We start from the raw sequence: 19452 nt of genomic DNA on the forward strand, positions 1-19452 counted from the left end.
ACAGGCTGGATGCTCGCGGGGGCTGGAGCCCCTGGAGGGTTAATTTACAGCGTTTGGATTTGTTACAGAATAATTATCTCATGGATTCCTTGCTGGCTTGTTTATGGTTTTTGCTCTCAGATCAGAAAAGATACACTAGAGCTAGTCATTTACAGTCAGTCAGTAGCCTCCAAACTCCCGTGAGAGCTACCTTCCCACCTTCAGCCCTGGCATTAGGGTGGCCCAGGAGACCCAGGCCTACCAGTCCTGTGGGTGCATCCCACCCTGCCAGGATGGATTCGAGGAGGGCATGAGGCCCAGCAGGTCCTGTCCTCCCCCTCAGGCACAGGGTGCATCAGAACAGGAGGGAGGGGATCTTTCCCTGGATTGAACTGCTGCAGCCATTCTGCCACCAGGAGGCCACAGTTACTCTGGGAAGGACACCAAAATGGAAGAGGAAAGCTGCGGGGGAGGAGCTGATCTGGAGACGGTGCGGCCACCCAGCTGTGGCAAAGGAGGGTGCTGAGCTCTGCACCTTACCCTCTCTTGTGCACAAGTTCTAGGCCAGCTTGTGTGGGGCATCAGCAGTACCCTAGAGGATATGGCCAGAAGGCCAGAGGCAGCAGGTTGCATGGGCAGGACCGTCCCAGAGAGCCCGCTCCTTCTCCAGACAGCCAGCCCAGCACAGGGGGAAGCTCTGCTATCAAGGGTCTTCTTCCACACAGTGGACCACGAGGGGGTCCTGTGGTCATCCACACTCCACAGTGAGGAAAGCCAGGCCCAGACGCTAATGGACTTTAGGGTCAGCAAATGGTGGGCCACCTGCTCTAGAACTCCCCTCCCTGCTCAGCCACCTCTCACCCCGGTGGGACATTCCCAGGGGACATTTACTCAATCCCTCTCTGTTCACGTGGGGGCTGCCAACCTGGGTTAGGACCTTGCCACAGGTCGCTGGCAGAGAACAGGAACCTTTGTGAGGACAAGGGCCAGGGCTGCCTGGTGAGGTCCTGAGGACCTGAGCAAGATGAAGACTTAGGTGATGGCCATGGCAGCAGCATGGCCATCCCCTGTGGCCTGTGAGCAGCCTGGGGGGCAGCTTGGCAGGACTGTAGAAGCCGTGGTCAACTTACTTGGAGGCACTGGGGTCCCCGTGTATCTTATAGCTGTCGGCACTGATCTGGGAGATGACCCTGGTCACGGCTACGAGGATGCCGATGTTGACCTGCATGGGAGGACCACCAGGAGGGACAGTGAGCAGGCCACAGCATGCACAGGGCCTTGGCGTCCACCCCGCAGCCAGCTCTCCTAGGCCAGCCGGCGTTGACACTGGGACAAACGTGTCCCAGGTCTCTGGGTGTCCCCAGCAGACGACACACAGCCCCGCCCAGGTGAGCTCAGGAATGCCAGGAGAAGAGCAGAGATAGGCTCTAGAGTCTAGAATGACCTCTGGTGTCTGACCTGAGCTCCCGCTCACCTCCCACCTGCCCAGGCCCCCAGACCTGGTCCTCAGAGACTCGCTCCCCACATGGTGAGAGAATAAGATGCTGCAATGCAAACTGACCTTCAAGGGTGAGAAGCCCCGCCTGGCAAGCCACCCAGGCCTAGCCCTCACTTCCTGCCTCTCATGGTGCTTGGGCACTATAGTGGTGGGGTCCATCTGCCCAGCACCCCCAGACCTGCCGGGAGGCTCCCTCAAGGCATTGGAAGAGGCCCCAGCACATCTGTCCCCTCACCCAGGCAGTTCTCGGGGTCCCGAGCAGGAGGGGCGAGGTGGGGACAGCAAGGGGAAGAGGCCCTCAATTTATGTCTGAGACAGGATGCACACCTGGGCTGTGGGTTGCATGGTGGTTGGGCTCTACCCCTTGACTCTGAACGTGTCTGAGATCCTGGACACAGTGAGAGGTCAGCTCCAGGCCCAGATCCTCCGTGGGAACATGCTGCTGCCTGTGGCAATGACACCTGGAGTGTCCCCCTCAGGCCCACAGGTAGGATGCTGGCCTGTGCCTGCTTTGGTACACAGACACAGCAGGAGTCCCTGGGGGTGTGGTCAGGTCACCTGCGACCTAGCTGTATGATGCCATATATCGCCAACAGTGGCCACATTCTGGGCCTTTCTGAGCCCCTCTCCTGGGCTTATCCTGGGGCCCGGGGGTACTTTCCCTCTAACTCCGCGTCCACTACCTTTGCACTCCCAGTGCCCCCACCTCCTCCCAGTTCCCAGGAGCCTTTGCTGAGGGCTCTCTTCACAGCAAGAGACTCTGTCTGTGCAGCGTCCCTGGGCAAAATGGGACCCTGTCCCTGACCCGCCGAGCCTCTCACTGTTCCCACAGTAGGAAGTGAGCAAGGCTTAACCATGTCTCTCTGCCGGGCACCCCGTCTTCCCTGGCCACCTCCATGTGGCGGCTCAGCCCCCCACTATCCTCTCCTCTGTGGAAGGAGAACAGAAGTCTCCCAAGGGCAGGGAGAAGGAAGGACTCAGCAGGCACCACCCAACCCAGTGCTGCACAGAGAAGAGCAATGTGGCAACACAGCTGCCCAGCCAAGAGCTCACCCTGCCCACGCCTCTGCCCCGAGCTCCAGCGGGAAGCACCAGGACCTGGGTGGGCCTGAGGGGGAGCCCAGGGCCTTCCCGGGACTGCAGCTGAGCCCCAGGGAGAGCAGGAGACAGCGATGCTGTGCCCTTGGGTGTATCCTCAGGGAGCCCATCCACAGCCCTGCTCCAAATCCTTGTGTGGGCACCTACCACGATGACCAGCAGAGCAGGGGCCACGAAGGCCCAGATGGCGCCACTCCCCAGGGAGAGCCAGCAGCTGTGGAGGGAAGCAGAGTGTCACCTCGGCACCTGGCCCGTGGCCCCATCTTCTCCTCCATTCCCACTGCTCTCAGTCACAGTCCTGGGCCCCAGTCCCAGTGCTGATCCCACAATTACTTTTCAATCCCCGATAATCTCATGTCTCATTCTTGGAGAGGATCTTCAAGTCTACAGACTGGGTCAGCAACCTCTGAAGAGCCCAGCCAAAGCCCAGAGTGGGGTTTCCACACAAACTCTGCCAGGACTGGCCTCCTCCAGAGCACTTCAGACCGTGCCTGGCCATGCCCTCCCCGAGGCCTGGTAGAATGATGGCCACCATGGGAGGCACCCTGCCCTGACCACTTACCAGGGGCTGCCAGTCAGCTACACCTCTGGGTCACTGTTCTAATGTCCTAGGAGGCAGGGTCCAGTTTGAGGATGTGAAATTCCTCCCTGCTCCAAGACGTGACCCTAGAGCTCAGGCAAGAAGGCCAGGTCCCTTAGAGTCCCATACCTTCGCAGAGCCCATGGAACTACCCAGAGCCTCAGGCTCCCAGGAGATGTCACCCTTCTGGCCCCCAGAAGCTAGTGTTCCCAGGACACTGAGCACATTGACGGGGCCTTGCCAGGCGTGGGGCACCGTCTGGCACATGGTGTGATGTCTCAGGGCTACCTTTAGTTCACAGCAGGTCTGGCCCACGCATGACAAAGCCCAGCCTGATTCAGGTCCCATTCAAGCCTACAGCATCCCTTGGCAAGGCTGTGGTCACTCCTATCCCACAGATGGGGAAACTGAGGCCCAGAAAGCCCAGGTGACCCTCAACATGCAGGGGTGCCCTGTTCCTAGCCATTCACCCCCCAGGACCTCCTAGACCATGGGACACCAAATGCCTAAACAGCTGAGAGTTCTGTGTGAGGCCATGTGTGTCTGGACATAGCCCGTGGAGGACACGTCTCGTCTGGACGCGCCAGGTGAGGAAGTGCACTGCCAGGACTCAAAACCAGCTCCCTGGGCTCCTGAGGGGTGGCAGCACCACCCAGGCAGCCTGCCCTTCCTGATTTTAACCCAGAATGGTGCATTTGTAGGACCTCAGGACCCTCCTGACCCTTCCTGCCCTGTAGCCCAGGGACCCCTGAACCTCGCCAGGCTACCCCCCAGCTCAGGGCAAGAGAGGCCAATGTCAGAGCTGGGTGAGGAGGTGGCCAGCACCCATGAGCTCTAGGGGCTCAGAGCAGGGCAAGTTCCCCGAGGTAGCTGGAGAAGGCCACTCTGTGCCATCAGGGCCTCAGCTTCTAGAGGCAGTGGGATAGAGGCACAGCACCCAGGTGCTTCCTCCTCAGTCCTCTGGCTCCGCCCCTCCTCCGGGCCTCCATGGCCCTCGCTGCCCAGAGCAGAGGCTGCCCCTCCCCCACTTGCCAACACACTGATTCCCGGCCCTGGGGTGTTCCACTGCCTTCTCTCCTCCAGTCAGCTGCCTCCGGCTGCCGGGCCCCTGGCACCTCAGCCTGGCAGGACAGGCTCAGCCTCCTGGAACCCCCAAGCAGCAGCCCTCCTCTGAGGACAAGTTGTGGAAGGTGAGCCCCTCCCGGCTGGCTCCCCCTCCCCTCCTGGTTCAGTTGGCACAGCAGTGGCCTGGCCCAGAGTCCCCCTCCTGCCCAGCAGGACATGCTCAGGTCTCCTGGGGCACATCAGCAGGCACTGGCTATGCATGCGTTTCTTCACTGCATTATGACTTATTGGGCACTCACTGTATACTGTGCACTTGCTAACCACCTTTTCTCAGGGCTCCTGGGGCATAAACTCGGGCTCCATGGGGACCACAGGGTGAAAAAATTCCATCAGAAACTTCCACCAGCCATCGTCCTACCTCTGAAGGATACTGTGACACTCCCCCATCCTACCCCCTGGGGCACTGTGACACCCCATCCTACCCCAGGGGTGCTGTGACATCCCCACCCCTCCCCTGGGATGCTGTGTCACCCCCATCCTACCCTCCAGGGGGCTGTGTCACCTCCATCCCTCCCCTAGGGCACTGTGACACCCCATTCCCACCCCTGGGGCCTGTGGCACCTCCATCCCACCCCAGGATGTGCTGTGACATACCCACCCCTCCCTTGGGGTGCTGTGTTACCCCCATCCCTCTCCTAGGACACTGTGATACTCCCATCCCTCCCCGGGGGCACTGTGACATCCTGTATTATGTGTGCCCAGGACTGTGGCACTGGCAGGGCCTGGGGCAAGGGACCAGTGAGCCCTGCAGCTAGAACAACAGAGGGCCAAGGCCAGAAGGCCTACTGGTGCCCTTTCCCATGGAGGACCCTCCAAACACAAGACACTGCCAGGACACCTCACTCACTTGTCACTGGTCCCGTAACTATCCAAGGCGGATGCTATGGTGATGATGCAGATGAGTAGCGGGGACCCTGTGGAGAGGAGAGAGAGAGCTTGTCAGCCCGCCCACTTCCTGTTACACCAACTTCAGCCGATGCTGGCCACAGAGCCCCTGCCCTCAAGGAAGCATGGGCAATGGAGGCCAGGCGTGGGCACTCACACCCAACCCTCCCAGGCTCTAGCCAAGAAGCCCAGGAGTCTATCCCAGGGACAGGCCAGCTGCACTGACAGGTAGGGAAGCCCCACTCAGCTTGTGTGACCCGAGGTTCTCACCAGGTGGAGCTGGCCCAGAGGGACTGTGACAAGAGCTAAAGGCATTTCTGTTATAATGGTGAGCCCCTAGGCATCAGGTAGGAGGCCAGAGGTTCTGCTGACCCCATAGTACACTGCACCCCAAGGAGAATCATAGGCAGAGCCATCCACAGTGCACTGAAGCCCCAGGAGGATCATGGGCAGACCTCCTCACAGTGCACTGCAGCCCCAGGAGGATCACGGGATAGATCTCCTCACAGTGCACTGCAGCCCCAGGAGGATCATGGGACAGACCTCCTCACAGTGCACTGCAGCCCCAGGAGGATCATGGGACAGACCTCCTCACAGTGCACTGCATCCCCAGGAGGATCATGGGACAGACCTCCTCACAGTGCACTGCAGCCCCAGGAGGATCATGGGACAGACCTCCTCACAGTGCACTGCAGCCCCAGGAGGATCATGGGACAGACCTCCTCACAGTGCACTGCATCCCCAGGAGGATCATGGGACAGACCTCCTCACAGTGCACTGCAGCCCCAGGAGGATCATGGGACAGACCTCCTCACAGTGCACTGTAGCCCCAGGAGGATCATGGACAGACCTCCTCACAGTGCACTTCAGCCCCAGAGGATCACGGGACAGACCTCCTCACAGTGCACTTCAGCCCCAGAGGATCATGGGACAGACCTCCTCACAGTGCACTTCAGCCCCAGAGGATCACGGGACAGACCTCCTCACAGTGCACTTCAGCCCCAGAGGATCACGGGACAGACCTCCTCACAGTGCACTTCAGCCCCAGGAGGATCACGGGATAGACCTCCTCACAGTGCACTTCAGCCCCAGGAGGATCACGGGACAGACCTCCTCACAGTGCACTTCAGCCCCAGGAGGATCACGGGACAGACCTCCTCACAGTGCACTGCAGCCCCAGGAGGATCATGGGACAGACCTCCTCACAGTGCACGGTAGCCCCAGGAGGATCATGGGACAGACCTCCTCACAGTGCACTGCAGCCCCAGGAGGATCACGGGACAGACCTCCTCACAGTGCACTGCAGCCCCAGGAGGATCACGGGACAGACCTCCTCACAGTGCACTGTAGCCCCAGGAGGATCATGGGCAGACCTCCTCACAGTGCACTTCAGCCCCAGGAGGATCACGGGACAGACCTCCTCACAGTGCACTGCAGCCCCAGGAGGATCATGGGACAGACCTCCTCACAGTGCACTGCAGCCCCAGGAGGATCACGGGATAGACCTCCTCACAGTGCACTGCAGCCCCAGGAGGATCATGGGACAGACCTCCTCACAGTGCACTGCATCCCCAGGAGGATCACGGGACAGACCTCCTCACAGTGCACTGCAGCCCCAGGAGGATCATGGGACAGACCTCCTCACAGTGCACTGCATCCCCAGGAGGATCACTGGACAGACCTCCTCACAGTGCACTGCATCCCCAGGAGGATCATGGGACAGACCTCCTCACAGTGCACTGCAGCCCCAGGAGGATCATGGGACAGACCTCCTCACAGTGCACTGCAGCCCCAGGAGGATCACGGGATAGACCTCCTCACAGTGCACTGCAGCCCCAGGAGGATCACGGGATAGACCTCCTCACAGTGCACTTCAGCCCCAGGAGGATCATGGGCAGACCTCCTCACAGTGCACTGCAGCCCCAGGAAGATCACGGGACAGACCTCCTCACAGTGCACTGCAGCCCCAGGAGGATCACGGGGCAGACCTCCTCACAGTGCACTTCAGCCCCAGGAGGATCACGGGATAGACCTCCTCACAGTGCACTGCAGCCCCAGGAGGATCATGGGCAGACCTCCTCACAGTGCACTGCAGCCCCAGGAGGATCACGGGACAGACCTCCTCACAGTGCACTGCAGCCCCAGGAGGATCATGGGACAGACCTCCTCACAGTGCACTGCAGCCCCAGGAGGATCATGGGACAGACCTCCTTACAGTGCACTGCAGCCCCAGGAGGATCACGGGATAGACCTCCTCACAGTGCACTGCAGCCCCAGGAGGATCACGGGACAGACCTCCTCACAGTGCACTGCAGCCCCAGGAGGATCATGGGATAGACCTCCTCACAGTGCACTGCAGCCCCAGGAGGATCACGGGATAGACCTCCTCACAGTGCACTGCAGCCCCAGGAGGATCACGGGACAGACCTCCTTACAGTGCACTGCAGCCCCAGGAGGATCACGGGATAGACCTCCTCACAGTGCACTGCAGCCCCAGGAGGATCACGGGGCAGACCTCCTCACAGTGCACTTCAGCCCCAGGAGGATCACGGGACAGACCTCCTCACAGTGCACTTCAGCCCCAGGAGGATCACGGGACAGACCTCCTCACAGTGCACTGCAGCCCCAGGAGGATCACGGGGCAGACCTCCTCACAGTGCACTGCAGCCCCAGGAGGATCACGGGATAGACCTCCTCACAGTGCACTTCAGCCCCAGGAGGATCATGGGCAGACCTCCTCACAGTGCACTGCAGCCCCAGGAGGATCACGGGACAGACCTCCTTACAGTGCACTGCAGCCCCAGGAGGATCACGGGATAGACCTCCTCACAGTGCACTTCAGCCCCAGGAAGATCACGGGATAGACCTCCTCACAGTGCACTGCAGCCCCAGGAGGATCACGGGATAGACCTCCTCACAGTGCACTTCAGCCCCAGGAAGATCACGGGACAGACCTCCTCACAGTGCACTGCAGCCCCAGGAGGATCACGGGATAGACCTCCTCACAGTGCACTTCAGCCCCAGGAGGATCACGGGATAGACCTCCTCACAGTGCACTGCAGCCCCAGGAGGATCACGGGATAGACCTCCTCACAGTGCACTTCAGCCCCAGGAGGATCACGGGATAGACCTCCTCACAGTGCACTTCAGCCCCAGGAGGATCACGGGACAGACCTCCTCACAGTGCACTTCAGCCCCAGGAAGATCACGGGACAGACCTCCTTACAGTGCACTGCAGCCCCAGGAGGATCATGGGCAGACCTCCTCACAGTGCACTTCAGCCCCAGGAGGATCATGGGTAGACCTCCTCACAGTGCACTGCAGCCCCAGGAGGATCATGGGCAGACCTCCTCACAGTGCACTTCAGCCCCAGGAGGATCATGGGACAGACCTCCTCACAGTGCACTGTAGCCCCAGGAGGATCATGGGACAGACCTCCTCACAGTGCACTGTAGCCCCAGGAGGATGATGGGACAGTCCTCCTCACAGTGCACTGCAGCCCCAGGAGGATCATGGGACAGACCTCCTCACAGTGCACTGTAGCCTCAGGAGGATCATGGGACAGACCTCCTCACAGTGCACTGTAGCCCCAGGGGGATCATGGGACAGACCTCCTCACAGTGCACTGCAGCCCCAGGAGGATCATGGGACAGACCTCCTCACAGTGCACTGCAGCCCCAGGAGGATCACGGGACAGACCTCCTCACAGTGCACTTCAGCCCCAGGAGGATGATGGGACAGTCCTCCTCACAGTGCACTGCAGCCCCAGGAGGATCATGGGACAGACCTCCTCACAGTGCACTGTAGCCTCAGGAGGATCATGGGACAGACCTCCTCACAGTGCACTGTAGCCCCAGGAGGATCATGGGACAGACCTCCTCACAGTGCACTGTAGCCCCAGGAGGATGATGGGACAGTCCTCCTCACAGTGCACTGCAGCCCCAGGAGGATCATGGGACAGACCTCCTCACAGTGCACTTCAGCCCCAGGAGGATCATGGGACAGACCTCCTCACAGTGCACTGTAGCCCCAGGGGGATCATTGGCAGAGCCTCCACAGTGCACAGGATCATGGGACAGAATCAGTGGGGTCAGTTGAGACCCCCTGAAGATCCACAGGGAGGTAGGGAGGGAGCGAGCTCAATTGGCCCTGGAGTCCTGGGCGACCCGCTGCACTGTCACAGACACGGTGCCCAAGCAGCCAATGTTTGAGACAGGGCTGCTCAGGGAGCCACACCACCTCACCATCCATGTGGCTCAGGGGCCTCCCCTGGCTCTAGAGGCAGGTGACCACAGGGGCTGCTGGGACATCCAGTGCTTGGCCACAGTGACTGGTCAGGGCACTTAGCCCTGATGGACCAATGAGACTCTGTTAAGGGACTTCCTTGACATGGCTGTGCGAGAAGCTCCCACTGGTTCTTGGGAGGGCGAGGACCAGGGGGACCCTTATCCACCCAGCTGCCTTGGCATCCAGGGCAGAGATGCAGCACCAACTTAGAGAATGTTAAGGAAAGCAAAACTTTTTAAAAAATTTTTTTGTACTGGGGATCTAACCCACGGGCACTCTACCTCTCAGCTATATTCCCAGCCCCCTTATTTTTGAGACAGGACCTCACTAAGTTGCTGAGACTGGCCCGGAACTTTGTGATCATCCCATCTCAGCCTCCCGGGTCACTGGGATGACAGGCGTGCGCCACCATGCCTGGCAAGGAGGGCAGATGGTGACTGTGGATCAAGCTGAAGTCCACCACCCTGGACCTTTTTCATTAGGTAAGCCATTAGACTCCCTGCTTGCCTAAGCCAGTTTGAGCTGGACTAAGTGTGACTAATTAAGTGCTTTCAATGATTTACAAAGCCGTCAGACTGTGCAGAAGAGGTGGAGGTCAAGGGAAATCTAAGAAAAAACACCTGGACGGGCAATTCCCAGAGATTTCAGTGTCTCCGCAAAGAAGGGATTCAAGAGTTGGATTGGTTTTAGAGGCTCTGCCCTGACCCCAGGTGAGCTGGCCTCCAATCTCCCTCTGCAGCTGGGAAGGGCCAGCTCCCTGTTCCACCTGGGCCTTCCCCAGAGGGTGATCAAGGCTCCTCTCGGGAGGAAGCCGCGTTTCTCAGATTCCTGAACTAAAGACAGGGTGGGAACACGGGGTGGCTCTTGGTTCCCTCCTGGCAGGTTCTGCACTGGAGGAGAAGATGGGCAGGCTGTTCTCCCAGCACCTCCAGGCCACAGCTGCCCAGCCCCCTTCTTGAATACCAGGGTTTGGGATTTTGTTTTTAAATTAAACACCTTGGAAAGAATCTTGCCCCTGAAACACTTTGCTTCAAATGTGGAATAAATGAATTACTGAATGTCCCAGTCTCATGAGAGAGAGACTGAATTGCAATAAAGGGAAATAAAACAGGCCACCTTCCTCCCCTGCTGAGCTTGTGATCAGATTCCTCTCTTGCAAGGCGGTACAGACTCTGCTTCTCACCCTCCCCTCCTCTCCTGGATGTCCCCACACTCCTGGGGGCAGTGCCACTCCATGCACCTCATGCCCTTCACAGTCCCCGCAGAGCACCTGCCCCAGCAAGCCTCAAGGACAGTGGCTGACTTGACCACCCTGTGCCCCCACCTCAGCTCTGAACAGCCTCGGGACTTCCAGAGCATGGTACTGCCCGAGGGTTGGTGCATGGCCAGGTGAGGAACAAGCGTCCGTCTCCAGGGCTCCAAGGGCTCCGCCTGCAGTGTGGCCTCTCCTGCTCTGGGTCAGCCTCCTGCTCCTTCTTAATTAATGGCAGAGGCCGGGAGAGCCCGCTGCCTGGAGACTGTCTTTACTTAGGCCCAAAGCCAAGGAGCTCGATTGGGATGATGGACGCAGCTCATGGGCTCCTGATGAAATTAATTAAGGGGAAGCTGACAGGGAGATAGATGGAGGGCTGAGGACCGCCTGGCTCTCTTTGTACGCAGCTTGCGTCGGGGCCACAGACTCAAACCCTGCAGGGACTGCAGGCGTCTGTATCAGAAGCCGCACAGTTGCAGCCTGTGCTGCCTAGCAGGAATACAAACTCTGTGTGCGTGGACCTCCTCGTTCTTCAAAAGAACTTGGTAATTTTATGCAAAGTCCCTCAATTTTCAAGTATTGGCAAATAACCCACTTTTCTCCAACATGGCTCCTGCAGGCTGCATTGACTCGATTATCACACACACTCCCACCCGACCTCGGAGGCTCCGCTCACTGGGCTCCTCTCTCCTCCTCAGGACGGATTCATCAACCCTTTCTGTACATTCCTCTATCTTTGCTGGGGCTTATTATTCACGTGCTGCGTGCGCACGCCTGCACCTCTAAATGGCGTGATTCTTTCCTTGGAGAAACTGGAAAACTGCAGGTGGCGGGCAATCACCTTCTAAATCCTTGCTAATGGAGTCAGACTCACAGGAAGAAGCAGCTCTCCCCTAGAGAGTCAGGAAGGACTGCGGGAGCTGGTCACACTGGAATTGGGCTCACTGGGGGTGGACAGGGGTAGACATTTGGACTTGGGGCCAGTGTGTGCAAATGGTGACCCTGCAGCGGGGGCAGCAAGGCGGGCCTGGGACTCCATGCAGACCTCAGGGATTCCCTGCAGGGCCAGCTGCAGTGGGGAGGAGGGGCCCAGGTCCCCTGTTCTCTGCTCCCTGCTCCCCGGGGAGGCCATGAGGGATGCATAATTTAACTCCACTTCATCCTCAAATAAATTACATTTGCCAATTCAAAGCACAAAGTAAACAAGCTTAATCTCCTCCTTGCATGATGAGGGCTGCGAAAATTAAATCTATTTGGAGAAAACTAGAAACAGGCAGCAGGTCCCCAGAGCCGGATCCACATCTCGCAGCAATGGTAAGAACGCCAGGTAACAGCCCAAGCCTTGCAGAAAGGGGGCCCTGTGCTCACCTGGACGCCCCAGCATGGGCAAGAGTCCAACCCACCGGCTGTCCATGGGAGAGGACGCCCAGGCCCGGGCACAGACACTCTGGCTGAGTGGTTTAAACAAACTTTCAGTCTGTGCATTTTCCTAAGGTGCCCAGCAAACGAAGGCAAGTTCACTCAGGAAAATCCCCTACTCTGGCTGAGAACTCAACTCCGGCTTCGAGGAAGCCACAGCTCCAGCAGCGTGGACACCACAGGCCTCATCAACCGCCCCACCCAGGGCAAGACCTGCCTCCCACTCCCAGAACCCCATATCTTGGAACCCTGAGCCAGGGGCAGCAGCTGCAGGGGCTTCCTGCCCTCCAGCTCCAGCTGGCAGTGTGCAGGGCCTCACGGTAGGTGGGCTAGGAACATGGGGCTTCTCTGTCCCTTCTCAGCTGGCTCTCAGGGCAGAGGCCATGTCCCCCTGCCCCTGGCCTTGGGGAATTTTCCCAGGAGAGAAGCAGGGGGTTAGACCACAACACTCTAAAGTGCTCTGCGTGGGACCCGAGTCCGTTGGAGGAATGTGGAGAGCTGGAGCCAAGGGCACACCTTGGAAAGGGATGGGGCCTGAGGGTGCACCAGGAAGAGGAAGGTCCCAGAGCACCACACCGGGGAGAAGAGGCAGGGGAGCCGGGCAAGGGACCCCACTAGGCCTTCCCTCAAAGACTGGCCTCAAAGCCATCCTGCAAAGGGCCATGGAGTGGGGTGTGCTCTAGGCCCTTGCTGGGCAACAACAGCAACCCACTGGCACTTGGAGGAGCCTGTGGTGGCCCACATCTCACAGGGAGGGGTTGGGAGGACCCTTCAGGTGAGCCTCCAGTGTGCCAGGGGCCGCACTCTTGCCAAGGCTGTGCCCCTGACCCAGAGAAGAGCCCCAAACACTGGAAGCAGAACCCACAGAACTGAAGGGAGAAGTTACAACACAGCAGGTGGTGACTTCAGGACCTGCTCTCCAGGGACAAACAACTAGAGGAAAATCAAAGAGGAAACAGAGACAGGCCTGAGCGGTCCGCAGAGCACCTATCCAAGCCACAGCGGCCATCTGCTCACCTCCCAGCACAGCCATTTACCAACTGTACAACAAACCCCACAAGCTCACGAGTCAGACTAGCCATTCCAGGGGAAGGGGCAGAAATCCTAGGAAGAGGCAGGAGAGGCACAAGTCTGTGGAGGTCAAACAGCGAGGGGTCAGAGAAGGATGTTTGAGAACCAGAAAGGCTCTGAGGTGCACGGAAACACACACACATGGAGCACGGGACAGCCAAAGTAGCGCCAAGAGGGAAATGCACGCTTGGTACCCCACAGTGGGCACTGAGCCCACACTGTCCCCACACGCAGGAGAAGAGAACAGGGCCTGAGCAGGAGGCAGGAAGGGTGAGATGAAAGCAGGAATTCATGAGACGGTCAACAGAAAGGCAAGATGCCCAACATGGGTTCTCTGTAAGACCAAGCCCCCAGCCACGTCGGGACATTGGAGTGTTTCGGGAGACTTGGGAGCTTTGCCCTGGACCAGCAGGGCTCCTTCCTCCCGGCCACAGGAGGCACCGTCACCCAACCTCCCTCTGCGTCTGCCCTCGCACCCTGGCCCACCTACCCCAGCCCAGCCCATAGTAGTAGAGATGCTTGCTGTCCTCCGAACCGAAGACCTTGACCACCATGCTGTAGAGGTGCAGCCCTTCCACCAGCATCCAGGCGAAGGCGCTCAGGAAGAAGTAGTGCAGGAGCGTGGCCAGCACCTGGCAGGGGATCTAGGGGTCGGCGGAGATGGGGAGACCGGGGTGAGGGGTCTGCTCTCGGCCCAGCCTCTGCCTCAGGCAACTTCTGCTCAGGCGGCCTCATTTTCTTCCTGGGGAGTCCAGGCTGCCCTTTCTGGTCCTGGGGTTTGTCTGTATCCGCTCAGGGCTGGCCAGTCATCACCGAGTCCCTCCCAGGCATGGTGGCCTGTCCAGGAGAAGGCCTGGCCTTCCCTCTGCAGAGACCAGCCCTGACGCAGGGGAGATCTGCATGCGCCCCCAATTGAGGTCGGGGAGGCAGGATGGCCCCAGCATGAGGGCTGCCCACTCACCGTGCCCGGCTCAGCGTGGAAGCTGATGAGCAGCAGGACCTGGGCCACCAGGACAGCAAAGGACAGGTTGGCATGGATGTGGTAGCGCTGGTTCCTGATGGTGCTGACAGAGCTGAGGACACAGTGAGGCGTGAGTCCCAGTGCCAGCTCAGACTCTGCCACCCCTCCCCAGGCGGGGCACCTGTTGCCCCCACAGTGGTCCCAATGTCCATTCCCCTGAACGGGGTCTTACAAAGCTCAGCCCAGTGTTGCCCCTCCTTGCTTGGATTGTTCTGGCTCCCGATTGATTGCTCTTAGATGGGATCCTTGCCCTTCCACAGCCCCAGTGGCCCTGTAGTCTGACCCCCCACCTCCAGCCCCAGGGCATTTGTACCTGCTGTTCCCAAGCAGGGCTCTGCATGGTGGCTCAGATGCCTCCTCTCTGACAGAGCTTCCTGACCTCCTGCCCTGAGCAGCTCACCTCATTCTGTCCTGTAGGCTTTCCTCCTCTCTTAACCTCTTAATACCCACTCAAGTGTAGCCCTGTCTGTCTTGGCACAGCCAGGCCCTCAGAGCTGACCACATGCCCAGTGCGGCCTGCTGAGGAACAGGCTGTCAGCACGGATGCCATACCTGCCCTTGCCTGGGTCTGGGCTGGGGGTCTTTGCAGGCTTTCCTGTGTGGCTGAAGCCTGGGTCCCCACTCCACAGCCCCTCCCTGCACTGCAGATTCAAGGACACGGGCGCTGGCTAAGGGTCATCGGCCCAGGGTGAACTGGGCCCGAGCAGGGCTGGGCGGTCCCGTGGGACTGCAAACGCCAGGAGGAGATGCAGGGGGGCAGGGGCATCGACATGTCTGTGAAGCTGCCCACCTCCCGGAGCCGGGGACAGGGTGACTTACGACAGAGCTGCGAAGGTGACCAGCGTGGCGGCCAGGCAGAGGACCGACAGCGAGCAGCCAACGTAGCTGATGGACGACAGCGCCACCTGGTGGCCGCGTGTAAGCTGCGGGAGAGAGAGGGGCGTGGGCGCAGGCCAGAGGGCCCAGGTCCAGGCCACAGCGCCCACCCCGGTGCCTACAGTTGCCCCCATGGACAGTCTTAAGTGGTGCCCCTGGCTGCACAGCAACTGGGGTGCTGCAGGCTGCTCGGCCACCCTCAGATCCCTCAGGTCTCCTCCCCACACCTCCTGCCTAGGCTGGGCTGCCTGCAAAGGAGAAGAGCAGGGTCCAGAGCAGACTGCCAGGGTTCAAGTCCAGCTGGTCTGTGTCCCAGTAGATGCTCTGGGACCAAGCGGACTGCAGGCCTCTGGCCATGAAATGAGACTTGGCCGCGCCTGTGTCAGGGCACCAGGGGCTGAAGGGATCTACCTACAGTATGGCTTGGAGGGTGCCTGCTGGGTGGCATGCTGTGACCCTGTGGTGTGGGTTGGTGCCCACTCTGCACCCCCATCCCACCCCACCCCACCAAGAGTGACAGCCCTTGGCATGGCTGCTCCTTCTGCACTAGCACCCACAGGCCCCAGCACCTGAGCCTACATGGACTTCATACTCGCCTCCGGGGCGTGTGACACCTTTCAGACATCAGGCAGTATGCAAATGCAGATGCCACAGGCCACCCCACAGCGCAGCCTCAGGACAATGGCTCCAGTCTGGGCCTCAGGTTGGACACATATCGCCCTGGGCCCCACCTGCTCCCGAGGCTCGAGGCTGGAGGCCAGGCCTGCTGCGTGTTGTCAGAGGCCTGGGTTCTGAATGCCTTGTGGATGTCATGTCCAGAGGCCACAGACCACACAGCAAGATCTGTCCCTAGGACAGGAGGGGGCCTCCGCCTCCAGCCCCCACCTGTGGCACTGCTGGAGGGCCTAGAAGCCGCTCCCCAGCACTGCTCATGAGGAGGGGCAAAGGGGGCCTCACAGAGGGAGTGCTGTTGGCCAGGGGAGGAAATGCTGCAGGCCCCAAGGCCCAGCCCAGAGGCAGAGGTCAGGAATGGACACGGGGCACAGGGACTGTGGGAGTCAGTAGGACTGGCCACACACCATACAGTGTGTGATTCATAATGGAGGTGACTTTTCCACGGGGTCAGGAAGCCTGGCCTCCTCTCTGGGTCCAGTCCTTGAGTGCTGCAGAATGCATCTGCAGGGCACCTGTGGGCTGAGCAGGGTCCATTGAGAACTCCTAGCTGGGCAGAGCTGCCTGCCACAGGCCCCAGCCTTGAGTGTGGGGCTGTGTGCCCTGCCTTGGGGCCTCAGCCACCAACCTCAGGCACCCAGCCAGGGGTCTCAGCTGCCAGCAAGAGGCTTCAGCCACCCAGCCAGGGGCCTCAGCCACCAGCCAGGGGCCTCAGTCACCCAGCCAGGGGTCTCAGCCACCAGCCACCGGCCTCAGCCACCCAGCCAGGGGCCCAGCTGCCAGCCAGGGGCAGGGTCCTCCTCTCCTTGCAGGTTCATGGGAGTACTTTGTCCTGAGCACCCAAGTCAGGTCCCAGACCTTGAGTTCTTGGGTCCAAGCTGCCCCTGCCCAGCTCTGCCCACAGGCTGACCACTACTAGCTGGGTGCCAGGTCCCTGCCAGGTGGGATAGGCATTGTGCAGATGAGGCCAATGGCCCTTTTCTCACTGTGCCATGGGTGGCTTTGGGGGCAGTAGTCACATCTCTGTTATGGCTCCTGCTGGACTTGCTGCCCTATCCAGGGCTCTGCCCTGCATCTGAGACAGATAGCTCCTCTGTGGCTGGCCCTCGTGCCTCACCACCCCATGTAGCTTCAGGTCTTCCTCCCTTTGAAGCAGCTTCTGAATTACCTCTCCACTCTGAGAGGCCACTCCCCAGCTGCCCCCCTCTGAATTGCATATGGCACCACTGAGGGGAGCCTGAGAGGTCCAGGTGGGCAGCAGGGGTGAAGTGGTCAGTCCTGGGTCCCTTGGTGGCCCTGTAGAGAGGCCACTGCCTCTGAGGCGGGCAAGTGGCCTAGGAGGAGCCCCCTCTGGACACCAGCCTGCCCCACAGCAACCAGGCTGCAGGTGGCTCATTTCCACCTGTCCTCGGATGCCAGTCCACCTCCATCAGAGGACCCAGCCTGGGAGGCTCTCTGCCTGGAGCCGGCAAATGCTCTTGCCATTAAGACCCAGAATGGTCACCAAGCCAGCGCTGCCTGAGTGGGCAGGAACAGCTCACCAAGAACTGGAGGGGAGAGAAGAGGCATTATAGGGCAGGCAAGGAACGGGAGTAGGCACGTGCCCGCCGGCCTGGACTGCTCTTTGGCCTTTGTCCACTGGTCCTTCCCTCAGCTCCATGCTTAGGGTCCCTGCACAGCCAGTGGAAGATGGACCGCGAGGGGTGGGGCCAGCATCCCTGACAGCCCGGTGTGTCCCTCTGTGGTCCCAGCTCCTGCTGCATGGCCCCACCAACTCTGCCACATAAGGAAGGCCCCTATGGAGGCACAGAGGCTGGGGGTCACATGGTGACTGACATGGGCACGGCTGGACTATGCCATCAGGACACCTAGACCCGTTTCTAGGAAGCAAGCCGTCCTCACATGGCGCCACCCTCTGTCAAAGGACGAAGCAGGGCTCGGGGCTTAGGGCCTCGAGTGGAAAAGCCCGGCTTCTTCAGAGCCTGTTTGGGAGGGAGACAGGCAGGTGGTCACCCGAGGCTGTCCTCAGGCTCGGACCTGCCTGTTGCCCGACTGTCTCCCACACCTATCCTTACAGAACACAACAGGCTCCCCTCTCCTCGTGCCCTGGTTTCCCCTGCACCTCAGGGCAAGCCCCAGGCCCCTGCAGGCCCTCACTCCTGACAGGGTGGGGGCTGGCGGCCGCCCAGGGGTGGCCCCACTGCTGCTGTCTGGCTTCCAAGACGAGGCAGGTTCTTGATGCCCACAAAGCACAGGGGTCACCCGTGCCACCACAGCCCCTCCAGCCCTCAGGCCTCCAGCTCTGAGCTGCCCACCCTGTAGACACCTAGCCCTTGGCCTGCTGTGGGCCCTCCAGGATGGGGATGTTCCAACCCAGCCTGGCCTGTCTCCATACCTGGCCACCAAGCCCCCCAGGGTGAGATCCTGATTCTGAGGGCAGCCCCTTCCCGAGATGGGATCCCCAAGATGAGGTCATCCCTGTAGGCTTCCCTCTGCAGAAGCTCAAGACCCCCCCCCCCCAGCTCCAGGGCAGACTCTTGTTCCTGAAGGTTCTAGAATAAACCAAGCCATGGCTGTCTTTCCCCCAATAGTAGTAGCCTAGGCCTGGCAAGAGGGCTAGTTTGGAGTCATCCAGGTTGGGAGATGGGTGCTTGGGACTGGGCACTCAGCCTTGGTGGTGCCCACTTCTCCCACAAAGAGGGTCCTGCCACACTACAGATGGGGAGGCGCGGCTTAGCAGGACCCTGCCAGGGCCACTCAACACGTACTGGGTGGGGGGAGCCCGCATCTCTGGCTACCAGTGGAGGGGAATGCTGCTGCCCCAGCCCTAGAAAGGACAGACCTAGTGCAGAGTCACTCACGGGGAGTCCTGACACAGGCCAAGGAGACCCCTGCAGGATAGGAAGCTGTTTCCTCAGAGCCATGGCATACTGCGTCTGTCCTGGAGAATCGCAGCACAGCCCTGCTCAGCTCTGCCCCTGGGACATTGTGGCTCACACAGTGGCTCCCCAGCCCCAGTGCCACCTGGCAATGGGGCACATGCCTAGGTCACGGTGCCCACCCTGCTGACTGAGCCCTTGCAGTCAGCACCTACTTGGGTGCCGCTGAGCACAGCTCCGCCAACCCACCCAGGGTGTGGACGGGCCCAGACTGGAGGGCTCCTGTGGAGCTGTGCCATCCAGTGCCCCAGCTGCCCTTCTGCTCCCACCCACGGGCAGATTTAGAAATGCCAAGAAAAGCCTGGAGTTTGCTTGAGGACACGGATCCCTGAGTCAGAGACCACAAACTCAGGCTTCCAGAGAGGCTCTGGATAAAATCCCACTGCAAAAGGAAGCTTTGTCTCCTGCTCAACACCAGCCCCCTGCGTGGGCCAGCACATCCTCCAGAGGGAAGCCAGCGTGTCACTGTCTCCAACAAGCTGGGTGCAATGGGGCGGCTGCATCTAGGGAGCAGAGCCCCGTGCTGGGATCCCACTGCGGCCTGCCGGGGCTGCAGCTAGGCAGCTCCAGCTGATCCCGTCGGGAGTGGAAGCTCAGTGCAGCCAGGCCTTCTGCCTTTTAAAACCAGGAATCCAGACCTCTAGATAGTATATCTGGGTTTAAACATTTTAAATGGGGACTAAAGGAAACCTGTCCATTGGCCAAAGTCGGCCTGTGTACCACGGCGAGACTGTCCTGGTGAGGCACGCT

General features: G+C 60.1%; 1 protein-coding gene across 1 annotated transcript in view; it reads right to left on the reverse strand.

Moving 5' to 3' along the window:
- Adgrd1 (adhesion G protein-coupled receptor D1) overlaps positions 1-19452 on the reverse strand; it is a 97410-nt gene that overhangs the window by 7788 nt on the left and 70170 nt on the right. Inside the window, 6 exon segments of the mRNA XM_076866320.2 lie at positions 1110-1201; positions 2723-2789; positions 5128-5194; positions 13685-13838; positions 14156-14267; positions 15035-15138. Of these exon segments, the coding sequence (XP_076722435.2) occupies positions 1110-1201; positions 2723-2789; positions 5128-5194; positions 13685-13838; positions 14156-14267; positions 15035-15138 (596 nt within the window).

Source organism: Callospermophilus lateralis, chromosome 1, assembly GCF_048772815.1.
Source record: "Callospermophilus lateralis isolate mCalLat2 chromosome 1, mCalLat2.hap1, whole genome shotgun sequence".
Lineage (NCBI taxonomy): Eukaryota > Metazoa > Chordata > Mammalia > Rodentia > Sciuridae > Callospermophilus > Callospermophilus lateralis.